Source organism: Papilio xuthus, unplaced genomic scaffold, assembly GCF_000836235.2.
Source record: "Papilio xuthus unplaced genomic scaffold, Pxut_1.1 DF825946.1, whole genome shotgun sequence".
Lineage (NCBI taxonomy): Eukaryota > Metazoa > Arthropoda > Insecta > Lepidoptera > Papilionidae > Papilio > Papilio xuthus.
Window position 1 is genome coordinate 10,488,418 of NW_013532703.1, and position 19,259 is coordinate 10,507,676.

The following is a 19,259-nucleotide window of genomic DNA, read 5'->3' on the forward strand; positions in this document are numbered from 1 at the left end:
CGCGCTTTCATTACTAAGTTAAGTGTCAGAATGGATAGTGAGAGGACATAAACGTCGACATTTTAGTAAGGCTTGTTGTACCAATACACCGGCACAGTGTCGGATTTTCTTCCTAACAGTATTTATTCATATATCGATCATCTTTAATAGTTGTCCCAGTGTAATGCAAAATATCAATCCATATGAAGGTGTGTAATTTTTTGAAGGTTCAAAATTATAAAATCTATTAAGGCACGTTAGGGTATAAGCCAGACCTTATTGTTTCTTTTTCTGCCTATGTTGATGGCTTTTTATGGAATTTCAGTGACAACAAAAAGACTGAACTGCGCTTATCGGCGCCAGGTTTGAAGTGGATGACATGGTACTGCAATCAAAAGAAAAACAGATAGCCCAGGGAAATTCTATGTGAAATGATTACTATATCAATGAAGTACTTATGTTATCAATTATAATTAAAATTATTAAATACTAGCGGCCGCCCGCGACTTCGTCAGCGCGTAATAAAATAATTTTGTTCTTTTAGCTTTTCGCAATTTTTAGAAAAATATGTCCATAAGTAAATACATGCACTTTACTTTCTTTTATTGGCACATCATAATAATACATCTGACAAAACAACTTTTGATAACTTAACTCTAACTTAACATATCAATTGTGTAAATGTAACGGATTATATGTTTGCTTATGTTTTTTAGAGTTTTTAGTTTTAAATATAGAAGATTTAAGCAAAAACATTAACTGAAAAAGACCTGTAAAATTACTGGAAATTATGGCTCAACTTTGTCTTTACACCGGAAGTGGGCGTTGCCAATTACTATAGCACTGAAACTAAAATATAGGTATAGATAATTCCGTACATGATAATGCAGCTCGCGAAGTAGCGGGGTTAACGATTTGCTATAAACTTGACGATTGGCATTGACATATGACGATCTATTTCATGAGTAAATAGCGTAATCATACTATCGAGTAGAAAGCGTAGAGGGGCTGAGGTGAGCGCGTGGCAGTGGCGATGGCGATCGCAACACTAAGCTGGCAGTGGTGCGGTGCGGGGCATCGCGCGCGTGCGGCAGCCTCTAGACTGCTGGTGTGCCGCTGACGCGCTCAGCACTCGCACGCCGCTATCGTGTACATTTCGCAGTGCGGAGTGCACAGTTTACTCGCAAACATCGCGTCCGTGCCCGCGCCCGCGCCCGCTCAGCGTAACACTTCGCCCTCGTATAAAGGCGGACGCCCGCGCGCACTCGCACGCAGTCGCGACTTAACCGCCACCTCTCTTGCAACATCCGACTTTCACGCGACCGATACACGGGCACGACAGCCACACGCGGACACGTTATCGTATCAGTGGTGCGAGCAGCGATCGGAGGTCTCGCGATGGCGGATCACGAATGGGGATACACCGGCGAGAACGGTGAGTAGCCGTTCACCTCTTTTCCTCAATAAACACCGACACTCACAAGCGAACGCGGACCGGTTTGTTTACTCCGTAGCACGTGACTTTACCCATGTAAATAAAAGTTTAAAAAACTCTACAGACATCGCCTTTACGTATTCAACTAGTTATGTTACGTAAATTGTCATATAAATAAGGTAATAGCAACAAATATGAGTCATGATAACAATTACGTTGAAACGAGCGACTTAAACTTGATGATCTATTTACCTTATAAGCACTTCATTCAACTGAACAAATCTTTCAATAAAACTTCATTTATTTCATCAAGTACCTAATATTTTTGAATAATTAGAATGTAAATATGAATCATAACATCGTAAAAGTGTACCGAACAAACAGTTTCACGGTATTTAAAATAACTTAACGTAGAAAAAAATATATTTTGTTTCTTATTGTACGTGTCTCCATATAATTAAACAGTATGAACATTCATGTAAAATAACAGATACTTTCGAATTTGGCTACAGTAATTTAAGGACAAAAAGCGGCTCATCAGATTTGGCCCACTTATTCATTTGTGTAACAGAGCCGGTTTATGATGTCCACGGCACGCTCACTGAACTCTTCACTACCCACTTTTTTGTCATTGTTTATATTAAGAGAGAGAACACAACATTTATAATCGTAATATATTAATTTGCATATTGAAATACATAAACATGAATCATAACTAAATACTGTTATGTATACATACACTACGCAGCAAAAAATCTTTTCATGAATTAACCTAACTTAAAATACTAAATTCTAATATGTTTTCATTAATTATACAAATAAAAAACAAATAACTAACACAGAGAAGTCAGTTAAGATAAATACGCAATGAGAATCTATTTATCTTCCGATTGGATCCTCGTATATAATAGTGCCGGTGGGTATGCCTTCAGAAATCTATATCTATAAGGGACTACTTTATGACTAGTTTTGACTATGGTCTAATCACCCTAACTTAGGGTATGCTCTGAGCCCCTCCGTGTGTACGTATAGTGAGCTGATGATGGAAAGGACTACTTTATAGATTTACTTAACGGCAGTAGAAAATTAAACACAAGCCAACTTAAGAGTATAAGTTTATCCGAGGATAATTCTACAAGAAAATTCAAAGCATTTTTTATACTTTTAAAGGAGGATAAATAACATAAAAATACGTCCCATGATATATTCTTAAAGATAATGCATCTGTTGTGTAATTTATTTTCCTTTAACCGTGCAATAGTTTAAGCGTTAATATTGAAGCGTTGAATATATGCATTGATATGCTAAAATAAGCTTTTAAAAATAAAACTCTATAGTTTCATACTAATTACTAAAGACTGCTTGCGTAAGACATTAAGAAATCCATTCTTTTTATTTACGGTTTTAAAATTCAAACATCAAACCTGTCATTACTGAATTTTGCTTAACACTTGTCATTTGTAAAGCGTAACAAATGAAAGTAAATGTTCCTTTATATTACAGCTATTGTTGAAGTCAGTATGTTAACAATGATTTACAGATCTATTCATGACATAAGTCTGTAGTCAACGTTTCGTGTCTAATTTTTTCGTTAATAATAACATCTAATCTACGAAACCATTCATCAGTATGTTGAAATTTTATTGAAGTAACATGTTCTTAATTCTCTTGTTACTAGCAAATAATAAGAAAAAAAACTTAAATACTAATGTCTAAAATTAAATTAAAAATCTTTGTATATTAAATATTATCAAGCAAATGAATGCTAATAACTTACATAATCTAAATAAATAATCTAATGAAGAAGTCATTTTTTTCTTATTCTTGAATGGTGCAATTTAATTTTAAATTAAACCAGAGAACTTCAAGTTTTTAAATAAAATAAGTAATCACGGATATATCTGATTTCAGCGAAATTTCACAAATAGGTAATGTAGATTTAACGATGTTTAACAATCGGTTATAGAGAAGACACTTATGTTGATAATTAAATGCAGATAACTGCGATAGTATCAACAAGCTTAGTCAATAAACTATTCAGCATTTCAATTACTCTTCTATTTATATCTTTAATCTTTTTATCTTACTTATTATGTATCATACATAACACTAATATTATAAATGGATGGATGTTTGTTAGAAGGTATTTCCAGAACGGCTGCATGGATCTCGTTGAAATTTCGCAGGCATGTAGACCATATTCTGGAAGAACACATAGGCTACTTATTAAGTTTTTTTCTAATACCCCGTGGACGGAGTCGCGGGTAAAAACTAGTATATTATAAATGCGAAAGCATAGACGGATAAATACATATCAGAATGACTGAATAGATCTCGCCGTTGGCATACGTGTAGAAAATATTCTAGAAGAGCACAATCTACTAAGTTTTTTTTTAATTCCGCGCGGACAGAGTCGTGGGCGACAGCTAGTAAGCCTAAAATGCTTTTCATTCTGAAGACTTCAGGTTTACACGAGATATCTCCAAGATATAATCTACTAGACAAGTGTGGCCGTGTTTGTTTACGAGTTGCAGATGAATAAAACATGCAATAGGCCCAATACTGCTTATGAATAAAAGCCTTTTAATTAAATAAAATAACACTTCGCCATAGAGCTTAAATATAGAATAGCTGGTTATTATCTGTAGTAATGTTTAATTTGATCATTAGGTTTTAAAAATAAATTAAAGAAAATCACAACTCCTTTTAATGAAATATAAATTTAAGTCATATAAATACCAAATATATACGCTTAACATATGTTTGATGACATTAACATAATTACAAATACTTGCTCTTACTATGTAAAATAAAATCGTTCTTTTATTAGACCAGTTGCCTAGTATTTTATTATTTAGAAAGTTGTACAAGCGTAATGTGGAAAGTAGCAGTAGTCGTAATGGAAGTATCTTTTAGTATCTAGAAAATAAAGATTTTTCCTTAAACTTTAATAGTATTTGTAAATTAAAAAGTTATTATTTTGTAAAATGTAAAATTATACATGAAAAGATTAAAATTCAAGGTTTCCTTCATTAATTCTGTATACACAACTGCACACATACACACTACACACTACGTAAAAATGTAAAACAAAAAAATACATGTAAATTTATCTGGTTCTTGTCGGTGTTTTTGTTTGACAATGTTTGCTCGTGACATGAGCTGTCTATTCTGAACTAAACTCTTGGAAAAATATTTCGTCAGGAGCTTAATAAATAAATGTGGTTTATAATGTAGAGATTAGCAAAAATGTGTAATAATTACATTCATAGGGGCGATAAATCAACAGAGTATTACTGTGGCTTTTGACGGAATTACTCTTGTATTGTCATCCCTTACATTAACTTTGACAAAACAGAGATAGCAATATGAAAATAATTCTGTCGAAAATCTCGGTTACGATTAAATCATTAAATAACGCATCTGCAATTTCGTACGTCTATGGGCAAAGGTTGCTTCGGTATTTCAGCGATTTCAGGTTGCCGCTTGCTTGTTTGCCACCTTATTATATAAAAAAAACATCAGTGCATAGTTGGGATTTATATTTTGCTTACGTTCAAATAAAACTCCGATTGTGAGACTATCATTGCATTGTTTTTGAATTTACGTGCAGATTTTTTTTCGGAATTTAAAATAGGTATTTAGTAATTTCTGAGTGTAAAGTAAGCAAAAGATTTTATTAAACATTATTTATCAATACAAAATAAATATGTTAAAAGCATTTACTTGCTTTGGGACCTCAAGTAGAATTAATTGGCTACTAAAATAAATAACATATAAATAAATTAACACATTATTAACTAAGCATTCCTTACAATTCAATCAATGTAATTTAACGAAGCAACGGTTTATTGTGGGTATATAAAAAGTATGTCACCTACAAATATATAATTGCTTTTAATTTAAATTTTACTTTAAAAAGTTCGAATTTTTTTTTTTGTTGTTAATAAAAAACCTATTGGCGAATCTATTTACAATCATTTTATAATACAAAAAATTGTAAATATTGAAAAAGCATGGGTGCTTTGAGTGCCAATGGCTAATGTAATATAGCTTTTTTAGTTTTGTTGCAGAAATATAGGTTAATAGTTGATTAATTGGCTATTAATATTTTTTACTTATTTACTAGCTTTATTACTTTTATCATTACAAAAAAATTTAAAACGCAGTTAGAATTTTAGGGCAAACAATACTTACTTGAAATTTAAATGGTAATGTCATTAAGTCACTTCCTATTGTGTTGTTTTTGATAACATTAATTAATATATGCTAATAAAATAGACAATTTTAAAGTATTATCCCTTTGTTTCGAATCTCGTCAATAATCTTTCTTAATGTTTGTTGGAATGTATCTTGAGAACGACACAACAGATCTCGATGAAAACATAGTCTGGAAGGCTATACTTAGGTTTTTTTAATTGCGCGTAGACGGAGTCGCGAGCGGCAGCTAGTAAATCTTAACATGTCAAAATATAACACGTCTTTGTGAATGAATTCGTTCGATATGCAATTCATTGGTACTTTACAGTTTGCTTAGGCAAGACACAACAGACGTCTTACGATTTATTGATCAGTTTGTGGTATATTTAATAGAAGTGTGATATAATAACTACTAAAAGAGAACAGATGTTAAGGGAAAGTAGGTACCATTTAATAACAGACAATTACATAGTATCATTTAAGAGGGATCAATAGCTTCAATTGAATGATGCGCAGTCGTTAACAAAGCAGAACCTTTGTTCCGTCCGAGCGCACACGCAAATGCTGTAATCGTTTCACTCGGTCTGCCATGACCTTGACAATGCCTGATAGATAGACAGATTGACTCTTAAGTTTATACAAGTCAAGCCTTATTTAAAATTCAATAAGTTCTAAGACCTTAGACAGAATATTTTGCAATAAGATCTGCTTCTTTATGCAATGATTTGATTAATAAATATCTTTGTTAGCATATTCATTTATTTTGAATCAAACTTAGTTCTTTCTGAACTATTATTTATCTTTTAAGTTTTACCAAAAAAAAAATAATTTATAATAAATTATTTTTAGCTAATATAAAAATGCAAACGTTGTCATAAGGTAACTATGTTCCTACGTACAGTTTTCAGACCTTCTAAAGAAGCAGTTCTCTAGATTATCTGATAAAATTGAGATGATAAAAAAACTAGAAGAGTCCTATTTGTATTATTATAATTACAGTCTCGATGTCAAAAGAATTAAAGAGATAAATACAATAACGGAGAGATAAACCGGGCCGAGGTCGATGACGATGATTTGTTTATTATTACCACGAAAACATTAATTAACTATTTTGTATTGTAACAAAATGTAAACTCTTCACCTTTTCTTCTTCTAGTGCCTCTTCAGTATTGAAGGTTGGCCGGTAACTTGGAATATTTGGTTCTGTCATGAGCAAGGCAAAACAGTTCCTCCGCTCAAAACACTTACCTATATGTAGTTATTACAGTGATAAAGAAACAATTTGTATATGACAAAACTGTACAAAAGCAGGTACAATAAATATTCATAATTTAGGAAAACCATGCTACTCTATTTATATAATAAATAAATATTACTAGTTGTAGGTTTCTGAGACGTTCCGTTTAAAACATATTATTTCTGTTTTGTCCAAGATGAAAATCAAGGACGATAACATGTTTCATACAGAGATTTAAGTCTCAGAAACGTAAGTAAGAACGCATCCTAAGATTGACTTCAACACTAAACAAAATAATAAAACAAAAAAAAATGTTTGTTGTAAAACTTGAACGTAACCGCAAAATTTTCAAACATAAACCAAATATGTTTTTCTATGCGAAATAACAGTAATAAACTTAACAAAGTTTGTTAGGTACTTGAAATAAAATGGAAAGAGATAACCATTTCACTAACGATGTTGTCACTTTTCTAGTATATTGCAGTTTCGCATGTACACCAAGTAATTTAATTATTAAGAGCACGTAAGAAAATAATTTTAGCATTGACACAAACCTTGAATGCGTTTTTTTAACTACGTTCAAACCTATTCGATTGTCAAGTTCGTATCTAAAAAGTTTTATAGTCCCGGTAGCTTAGATGATTGTCATTTTCTTTGTGAGTTTTGTGACTTTGTGTCTAGAATTCCGGTAGCTGGCACTATTAAATTGTTTATTGCTTCACGACTATTTTAAAAATTACTAGCCTGCGACACCGTCCGCGCGTAATTTAAAATAAAACAATATGCCTATGTGTTCTTCCAGACAAATTTCTATATGTATGCTAGATTTAAGAGATCCGTTCAGCCATTCTGGTGATATCTTTAAACATACATACATCCATCTAATCATATTATATTAGTAAGATATATTTAAAATACTTATGGAGCTTGTCGGATAGAGGTTTTTTATCTGTACATACCTACGTAATGTCTTAATTAAGTTAAAAGGAAAAAACTCATAATTAATTTGATCACACCCACTTTAATATCTACATAGCAATTTTTAATTAGAACTATTAATAGTATATTAAATCCATACTATGTTGGTAAACAAAGCCCTATTTCGAACTAAAAGTCACATCCCTTCCGGGTAAATATTTTATGATAAATATTATCATTACGAAAATATAATATTTATTTATCTGTCAATTATACAAATAATTTATATTTGTTTTGTCTGGTCAAGCAAATATATTAACAATAAAAGATTATAATGACACCAATTAGTAATTCTTCATTTATTAATGATCTTTGTTATCTTTACAGTTCCCGTTCAATTGCTATAAAACTGTCCATTATATATTATTTATGTTTTCACAACACAATATTAGTTAAAAATAGACTTGCACGATAAAAGCGCAGCGTCCCGATAGGTCATTGTCCGCAAATAATAGACCTTTTAACTGTCCTGGATGTTTATTCATTAAATTGAAGAATCAGTAACAAAAACAATGGAGAACTTGGCTAACATCTTATATATAATTCTCGTGTCACAATGTTAGTAACCATACTCCTGTGAAATGGCTTGACCGATTTTTATGTAATTATATGCATATTTATTAGGTCTGGTAATAGGCTACTATTTATTTTTTAATCCTGACGGACGGAGTCACCGGCTACACCTAGTAGGTTACAATAATCCATTAAATAAGTGGATATTTTCCTAACCGCAATATGCTTTTTATATGAATAATAACTAAAACTAAAAATAAAATTCATTACTGGCATAAAAAATAATGTTCATTTCATAGAAGTCATTTGCTATCATTATTAATTCTTTGAAATTAATTGTCGTTTAACGATCGCTTGCGCGTTATAAAGTTTATTTTAGCAATAACTAAGATTTGCCTATTCAATTTGTATGTAATAATTATCCTGTCAGATTAATATAGTGGTTGACTGAATATGTGCGGTTATTATGAAACAATAAACAAGACTGTATTGTTAATGTCAAGTACAGAGACAATGTACCATGCCTAATAAGGTAGCTCTTACTTTTGATATGCCAAGGAAATTGTGGCCTGTCAATGTCTGCTGGATTTAGGTCATACACATCTGCAATAAAAGCTTGAAAGTCTGTTTAAATTTTTCGGACGAGAAGAAATTTTATGAATCATCTTTGTATTTTCTTTCCTTGCATTCAAAATATAATTGGTTTGATTATTAGATGACACTATTTTGTAAGTATATAAATATTCAAAACAATTTCTTTAATGCACATTGTTTGTCTAGATCTTGTTAAACTAAACAGATTTAAACAATAGTCATTTTAATATTGATGTGTACTAATTACTACATCATTGTCGTACTATGTAATCAATTGCAACATCTCAAACATAACAAACAAAACGACTGGTTTGTTTACTTTTGCCAGAAACTTGCAGTTGCACTGCACCGTACCGCCGCCGCCTGCCGTATTGAAAGCATGTCGGCTGTCAATTGAATTCAATGCATCCATTGTATCGGCAACAGCCCGTTTCCCTACGTTCTATTACTACGGCTAGAGTTACCACTAAACTCGTTATACGCGTCGGGAATGTTCCAGGCTTAGAATATAAAACATATGTGTATAAGCAGACATTTGAAAAACATAAGAACGCACAAACATGCATCTGTATTATTAAATTAATAGTAATCAGATCTACAAAACCCTGCAACTTTTTCTGTAAATAATGACGCATGTAGAGACATTTTTGTATTTAATTATTAGAACAAATGATAGGCTTCGATCCAAAATTCAAATTCATTGATATTGAATCCTGGATGCAAATCGTAGCAACAATAAATTCAGTATCAGCATTATAAAATGACGTCTGTATCAGCCCAGCAATCATCAATTGTCTAAATTAACCTATAAAATGCAACTATAAATATACATACTATTACAAATATTACGAGTCATAGATTACTCGATCCAATATCAATATTATTTTTATTGTATAATATTGTGAGGGGAACTTCCGATTCCCGTGGCGCGTGCAATTGAGGAGATGACTTATTTATTTTGATAGACGAACCGTCGTCGCTGTCAATTGATATGTGATCATTGCGTCATCACTTTTAAGACGGGTATTTATACGTAATGCCGGATGATTTATAGATAAAATCAATGGAAAATTCTAAGGTGTAAGTTTCCAACACTTGCAAATAATAATGTGATTTTTGTACCCTTGAAAAATGTAATGAAAGTCGGCTACACGCTATTATTTTATTTCTGCCGATAATGCTGTGACTTTTATTTTATTTAGGCAATACTAATGGTAAACAGAGTAAATATTGTACCAGAGATTTATGATAGGTTTACATTATGCCAGTACAGTAGGACAGTAGCGCTGGCCTGACATGGACTGTTTAGGCTCACTGTTTAGTGTCCTACAATCTTACTGTACTGGTATGTAAACCAGACATAAGAGTTGTTATATGTCGACCACCACATTCAATTGGATGATAGGCGTAAGCGTATTCTACAATCTAACGTAAAGAGATGCACCTGGAAGATGATCGTAACTAATCAAAACAAAAGAACAATGGCGCGAAGAAATAACACGCGCCTGTCACTGTGGGAACTTGGTACACTTAAATGTGTTATTGTTCAATTTTATTACATTTCCGTTCCATACCTCAGGCACCAGTTTATTTAGATAGAAAAGAAACAACAATTTAAAAATTGGAAAAAAACCATGAATTTCGCTATTGAAATACACGATGAAAACATTCCGGTTTTATATATGTTTTCGTACAAGTCTTTTGATTGTGGAAACCCATAGTGTAATTACGATGTATCCGAACATTATACTTTTTTTGAGGTTATAAACTAACAGTCATCAAAACATTAATTTACGTGGAGTTACAAAATTCTTATACGTTTTTTAACAAAGTAATTTTTTATAATTGATTAAGTGTAAAAAATATATTCGTGAGATGACCTTTCCGGTTGTAGCTAATCGCAAGTATTCTTTGTGACAAGGCCGGGTGACCCTGGACCTGGGTAATGCAATGTCGCCCAAAGATTGAGACGCACTCGTACAAGAAATGCGGTAACTGACGCGTGCAACTTATTAGCATTCATGTCTCTTATATACCACACTAACTGTCGCCCGTGACTCCGTCCGCGTGGAATTAAAAAAAAACCATTTGTCGCAGCGTAATGTTATGTAGCCTAAAGCCTTGCTCTATTCAACAAAAAAAGAATTTTTAAAATCGGACCAGTAGTTCCTGAGACTAGCGCGTTTAAACAAACAAACTCTTCCGCTTTATAATATTAGTATAGATTTAATTATTTTTAAATGGAAACTATTCACTTTATATTAAAATTCAGGAAGAGAAAACATGACAAAGAACTTCTTTATCATTGCTATGATAATCGTAGTCTGTGAAGTTGAAAAAGTAAGACATCTACTTAGATGCAAGTTTGTTATCAAAAACTTCGACTAATTAATAACCCAACAGATAACTTTTAACACGATTCTTGTGAAATTTAAAAATAGATGATAAAATTCTGGTGTCCATTTATTCCGACAGGGATAAAAAAAACTTAAAGTATACACAACAAGGCTTTATGAAAATGACACTAGTCGCGACAAAAGTATTCAATAAATAAAAAAATAAAAAACATATATTTTAATATTTTAATTAAATAACATGTTTATTATTTGTACGCATATTGTATAATTGCTAAAAAAATATAAGATTTATAACAAATAGCCAAAAAAAAATAAAACTTCGAATGACGTGACGTTTATAACCTGAATTAAAAATGAATTAATTTTTTATCGCTCAATATCGTGTCGTTTTTTATTAGATGTTCGCGTAAACGTGTACAAGTTGTGCCAACAATCAAAGTTAGTCAAATATTTCACAAGAAAAGACATGCGTCATCATAAAAACGTTTTTATTAAGCGTTCCGCCCTCAACAGATAAGATAACGGGGCTGCGAGGCCTAAACAACCTGTCAGCCCTCACTCCCTCACTCATGACGCGACTAAATAAACCTAATATTTGCAAAAAACAATGTTTGTCTACGAACACGCTTTTATAATCTCGCCACATCACTTTTCCTGTTGTAATTTAAACTGTCAAGATTACTTAGGTATGTTAACTTATGAAAAAAAACAACCAGATTTTTTTTTGTAAGGTGTTATTTTAGTTTATATGAACACGACTTTAGTTTCAAGACTTACTAGAAATAATATTGTAATATTTTCAACACCATTAAAATGTTGCGAACTACAGACCGGCGCTGGCGCAGGAAACAACATTTGTAGAATGATCCTTTAATAAGTTTATTATTGTATTGATACTTCGCCAAAAAAAATAAAAAATAAAACCGTTTTTTTATAGCATAACAACCGTTTGACGTACATTAATCATTTAAAATACTAACCGTAGTTTTTGGGATCCAAATGCTTGTTTAATTTATGTCTTTATATCTGTTTTGTCCAAGATATTGCCAGGGACGACGATGACTTTATATAGAGATTTTGATCTCAGAAACCCACAATAAATCTGTTGAAAAGCACTAACATTGGCTTACAGTCATAAAAGATTGAGACCACTCTCAGTATGTCGATATTTCGATATCGTTACTACTTTTAATGTGTGCGAAACACGATTTAGCTTTTTTGCTCAATAACAATTAAACGAGTATACGTAATATCTAGTTCCTATAACGAAATTGGTTTGATCTAAAAACCTACATAATACATTCAAGCTAAAAATATACTACTACGCAAGTTTAATTCAAATCCTGCTGCATCAGTTACTTGAAATTGAAATTAAATTTATAGAAATTAGAAACACACAAGAAATTCCAGTTCAATATTTATCAAAATATTTAAATAACATGACTGTTTTATTACACCGTAAGCACTGGATTATATTTATGTATGTAAAAGGTAGAGCGATACTTATCTTTTTACAACAAAACATATTTTATGACCCAATGGATTACTGGTGTGGTTAAGCAAGCAAAGTAACTAGGGTCATCAATGTCATTTAACGATATATTTGCAGGTCCCGCGACATGGATAGAGAAGTTCCCTGAGGCGCGGGGGGCGAGGCAAAGTCCCGTGGACATAGACACGTCGCTGGCCAGCTCAGGGGGCAGCGCGCCGCCACTCCTATGGCGGTACTCTGTCAACCACACGCGCTCTGTAGTCAACCCTGGCTACTGCTGGCGAGTTGACGAGAACGGATATGATTCAGGTAAGCTTCAATCCCATTAATTAGTAATCTTACTAATATTATAAATGCGAACGTTTAGATGGATGGATGGATGTTTGTTAGAAGGTATCTCCAAAACGGCTGCATATATCTCACTGAAATTTGCACACGGACAGAATCGCAGGCGAAAGCTAATCCGTGTTATTTTTATACACGGCTAACATACGCATGTTGCATTAGCCATGCATAAGCTAAGCACTGTCTGAATCTTCAAAAGGTATACATAAATCGATAGAAAATATTGCGGTACCCTTTTTCAAGTACTTCTCTCTTCAATTAAACTAAATACTAGTACATATTATGTCTATATAAATCTAGAAGGTGATATAGATAGTTCTCGACGATCTTACGGTATAAACATTATCCTTTCGTGCGGTTTCCGCGGCCAACATAACTCTTATGTACCGTTGCTGTCCCAGTTATAGCACTGTCAGGATCACTCGACGTTCATGAAACAACGGTTTCATTCACGCGGATAATTACCAAGTACGCACCTACGACTAACAATTGTCATTTCATTAACAAGATTATTTTGAATTGATAAAAATATCCTCCGGCCTAATTTAATGAGTAAGGTATTGTTTGAATAATAACAGTTTTATACCGGGAATTTTATCATAATTTTGTTTAATTTATGACTCACAATTAACTAGCTAAAATATTAATCATAACTTATTAGTTATGATTATAAAATGATGAATGAATGAATTATTAGAATATAAAATCACTTATTTGCATGATATGAAGCTAACCGCGCTATTAATTTATCGCGAGGAAGGGGAGACGTGAAGTTTCCGCAGCGAAGCGAATGCATGCCGACCGTACCCGTCCGCCGTACGCCGACCGCCGTCACACAAACAAGCAATTTCCCATTCAACCGCCGATGTTTCCCCGCCATGTGAAATATAGGCCGTTTCATGAGTAGTATGGTATATCTAGACATCTAGGTAATAATACAAATACGGATTACGTGGTGCAGGGGATGCCGTAATATTGTAAATATTATAAATAAACTGGCACTTACCAACTCGACGCCTCGTTGACCGCCTGGTTATTCTTTCGGTGTCAGACTAGCCAAATAAGTCACAAATAGACTTTAGGAGCTAACAATGCCGCCCCGCCTGATGTCCCGATATACCGCATCCTGTGATCGTGCTATAGACGCGTCGTCGTCGAACCGAACGAAAAACCGTAAACTTAAACAACCTTTTAAGAAACCGACAGGTCCGATGTGTGACCCCTACTTTCCGTCAAAGTTCCGTCGACTCCGACTCTCAACTGTACCGACTCACTGCCTTCCTCGCACAAACTCCCGCAAACCGTGGCGGCGAGGAATTTTCAACTACCCTACATGTGCGAGGGGAATTAAAAATAAGTCGGCTTACCTACACTAACCCTCGTAGGCGTAACCGCGAAATTCAAAAATATAGTTTAACATGATGTATGTATTTAACGTCGCAATTATACCGAACAACTAAACTAAATATCACATAATTACGTAAAAACTAACTAACCTTAGCTACAAATGTTACTTTACTTACTACTTTAAGTACAAGGAATAAAGACAATAAGATAAATACAAAGTAATCGTAATCCAACAATAAGTAACCACAATGAGATGACCACATTGATCAACTTTTATACGTATATCGTTGTAAAAAACACGTGTCATACATTATTAAACCGGCGTAACAAAGTATCAAATAAAATATAAACGACTCAAAACCGCACTAAATGACGATCTTTCCTAACATAGATTTGTGGTAGGACGATGGATTGTAGAACAAAGGATTGTGTTGCATTACATATTGGGAAGGCCTGGCCGAATAACCATGTCATGTTTGACCAAATATGTATCACGACGTATAATCTATTTTGGGTTGACAGTGATACCTATCGCCTCATTATTTTACGATCTACATCATAACATCGTCATCAATAAATAGTTTAACTTTATTAAAAATATAATTACTATAAAGCCGTCAAAATGTTGCCGTTCTCCAAAAAAATTACGCCGTCACTATAGGAAATGATTTCATTGATACAAGGTTTGATATTAATTTATTTTAACACGTTACGCCAATATATCATAAAACTTATATTTAGTTAACTTTACCATGATTGTCTTTATTATCTCAAGATGTAAATAATGATCATACGTAACGCTGACGATTCGCGACATTTGACATTAAGGTGCAGATAGCACTGCAATACATCTATTTACAGAAGCACTTGTATCACATACTAATACAACATAAATCTATGAAATTACATCGTCCCGTGTTACACTGGTGTTTCTAATGGATAGCGACAAATGTTTTGTTTTCAACACTCTATCTAAATCAGATATTTCCTATTTATTCTTGTTAGACCCTTTAAAATATTGCTTATTATGGAAACTGTGAATCCGGGGGTTCCACCTGGACCACGTTGGGAATCAATGATCTACGCTGTGATGTTTTAATTTGACTGAAAAACATTGAACATTTCTACAATCTTTTCATGGAAAAATATTTTCATGTTCAATTACCATTTGCAGAGTTGAGAGGCGGTCCCCTGGGTGGTGACGTGTACAAGCTGCAGCAGTGGCACTGTCACTGGGGCGCGGCGGACGGCGAGGGCTCCGAGCACACTGTGGACGGTCGAGCCTTCTCCGGCGAGCTGCATCTTGTGCATTGGAACACCTCCAAATACCACAGCTTCGCAGAGGCAGCCGGACAACCGGACGGACTAGCCGTACTAGGAGTCTTATTAATGGTAAGGATTTATTTATTTGTACTTGATAGAACTGGCCATTGATATCTGAAGATCGTACACTGATCTGATAGGATTCTGTTCTTTTTTTAAAATCATACTACCGTTTCGTCATGGCCAGTTGTAAAATTTACTATGGATTGAATGATTACGTTCCATTATGAGAGAGAAAGAAAAAAAGATTTTAACATATTTTTTTTACATTTGTGATGAAAAACCTTTATAAACATGATTAATCAAGCGTGTCCAAATATTTTAGGCGAACCACACTGTCAAAATAAACATGTGAATTTATTGTGTTTTCGCTCAAGCTGTACGTATAACAAACAACGTGTATCGGACATTTATAGAGTACAACGCTCCGAGCGTATTGTTGATTAAATGCATCCGTCACTTGTGAATAACCTCGTATGCATGTGAAATCTACCTGTTAAAGTTTTTTACAAACCGCACACTGGCCAACGACAAAAACAAAACTAAAGAGTATAGCCGTAACCTCAAACTTTCACTTTTTATGTAAACTGTATTTGGCGTTAATGTCCTCGGTGTTAAGCAGTTCTATACTGGGCACAAGATTTATGTAGACCTAAGATATAATGTTAACTTTTTTTTACAAATGGTATCAATTTGATGGTAAAGTCATTAGCACATCGTTAATTTTATTTAAATAAACGATCCATCAAGTTTAAATATGTGTACTAATACGCATGTTTGCTACTTATGACATTCGTAATAATTATTTTTCTTTTAGAATATGATGTTTTCCATTTAATTTTAGTTCATACTCTTAGAAATAAAACAAAATTTAGCATCATTGATAAATAAACAATAATAGCTCGGTGAAAGTGAGATCAGACGAAGCTACTCTAATTAAAAAAAATGCATGTCTGGCTAACAAGGAGAATAGTTTCTACGATAGATAAAATTGAGTCTGTTCTTTCCACGTGGTTAAATTCGCGCAAATTATTTGACATTTGGTTTTTCCTTATAATTTTTAAATGTACTATTGTTTGCATCGTTTTACTTTCCAACACACTCGTGATAAATTACACTTCAATATTACAAATAGGTTGCTACCTATAATTTTAAAGGATTTAAAACAGAAAGATTTTATGTGATCAGACGTTAAATTAGTACAGTGGGAAGATGTGCAAAAACAATAGAAACCTAACACCGGTTATTGCGGTGACCAGTTAGTAGTTTAATAATAAATATAACCTCTGCACAGATTATAGAAGCCTTATAATTCAATTCTTTCAAGCCTTATTTGTACTAAGTTGCATATTTAAATTGGTACTTACATCATAATAAGCTCGTTTAAATCTACGTGAGACTTTTATATGATTTGTTTGCATTATAATGACATTATTTTATTCTATCCATGACTAAATAAACAAGTTGTGACGTGTTAGCTTTTTACATAGTATCAAATACTCATTGAGTAGGACTTAACTATTTTTTTAAGGGTTCCGTACGTCATAGGAAAAAAACGGAACCCTTATAGGATCACTTTGTTGTTCGTCTGTCTGTCAATATCCTTTTTTATATTGAACAACGCTTGACTAAAATTGAAAAAAAAAACGTAATATATTCGGAACATGGTACACCCTGACCTATACTCCTACTTTTTTAAAGGTTCATTTTTACGTTCACGTGTTTTAACTTAACCAGAACTTGCACTAGGTAATGGTATAGAATAATACCAACTTGAAGGGGTTAATCTATCCTAAGCCTTTTAAACTATGCAGTCTCTAAAATTCTGATACAACTTGCTACGTATTTCCAGGTTGGTTCCAAGCACGAAGAGCTGGAGAAAGTGGTACGGCTGCTGCCATTCATCCAACACAAGGGCGACAAGGTGACAATGTCCGAGCCACTGGACCCAGCGCAACTGCTACCTACTCGCACCGCCTACTGGACCTACCCAGGGTCGCTCACCACGCCGCCCTGCACAGAGTCCGTCACTTGGATACTCTTCAAAGACCCCATACAAGTTTCCGGAGAACAGGTGATTAATTACTCAAAAATAGTATTTTAATTAGAAAGGAAAGAAATACCATGCAGCGGCAGCAACACCGACATATCAACGCAATTTTTAAACTACATTTATTACTTGAGAAAGAAACGTAATATTCTTTAGTATATGAATATTTATTTAACGTTCTCTCGTCGTTAGCGACAGGAAATTAAACCAGGTTTATAAATATTCCCACCGCAGATATTATAACACTTTAGAGAAATCTTTCGCTTTATATTGCAAAGGAAAACATCTACGTTAAGCAAACAGGAATCTAATATCGGATGGGTTGTTTCTAAACTAGTTCCCGTGGCAATCGGTACTTATTGACTTTAGAATACCGGTTTCCGAGTAACACACTATCTGGAAGGTCTATGCTACCAAAGACTTAAATATTTTTACTTCACTCGTATAAAATTAAACATACATACAAATATTTCAATATAGTAGCTTGATTAGTTTTTTTGTTAGTAAACGAATGATGTATAATACAACAAAGTTGTTTTGTTTCCCCATAGCGTATAACACATCAAAGACATCAAACCCAACAATCCATTCCGCGATGAAGTCTAAAAATCATTCCATTATTTTTTTTTTAAATTTCAGTTGGCGTTGATGCGAAAGCTACGATGCGGTGAAGCGTCATGCGGCGTTGAAGCTATGGAACTGCTACACAACTACCGCCCCACGCTGCCCCTCGGCAACCGAGAGCTGCGCGACTATGGCGGCAACTAACATTTTATATTACAAAGTCCCGGTCATGATGACTACAATGGCAACTAAGAACTTACGCCAAGTTATAAAGTAACTATAGCAGAAAAATATAGGAAGCATTGAGATCACGGGTTACACGATTATATCGTCAGCTTGACATATGACTTGGAAATCGGGTTAAGGGCTACTAAATTAGACCTCTCTAGGTAGTCTCGGATTACGCGATTGCAGAAAAGACTTCCAAATTGCAGTCTTATGGCAATAGAAAGCTAAGGGACGGCAGAAAAATAACAACAGTAAGTTGACTGCCGCCCAAAACTAACAGCATATCAAGACAATAACTATACAATCGTGAACTCAAGTGGAACGTCCATTTTTGCTTTCATTTTAACACCATAGTACATAATATTTAGCATGCATTTCTATTTATTTAGACAGCTCATTAGTTTTAAGGAAACTAGTATATGGCTTTTTAATAATAGTCTTGAATTATATAATAATTATAAAATATAAAGTGCATTTTAAAATCCACTAAATATCGAACAATTTCAATTTTAAATCTATTGTTTTAAGCATCATTTGTAAGAGATGCAACGTATTTCACAATTACCGAATTAATATTACGTATTAATCAGCTATTCTTTTATTGAAACATATTATGT

At 33.5% G+C, this 19,259-nt stretch overlaps 1 protein-coding gene across 1 annotated transcript; it reads left to right on the forward strand.

Moving 5' to 3' along the window:
- Positions 1–1,026: 1,026 nt before the first annotated feature.
- On the forward strand, positions 1,027–18,827 carry LOC106124275 (carbonic anhydrase 1). Its single transcript, XM_013320754.1, has 5 exons — positions 1,027–1,414; positions 12,903–13,094; positions 15,652–15,869; positions 17,653–17,874; positions 18,490–18,827. The coding sequence occupies exons 1-5, from the start codon at positions 1,378–1,380 to the stop codon at positions 18,616–18,618; spliced, it is 798 nt and encodes a 265-aa protein (XP_013176208.1). The 5' UTR covers positions 1,027–1,377; the 3' UTR covers positions 18,619–18,827.
- The last annotated feature ends 432 nt before the right edge of the window (positions 18,828–19,259 follow it).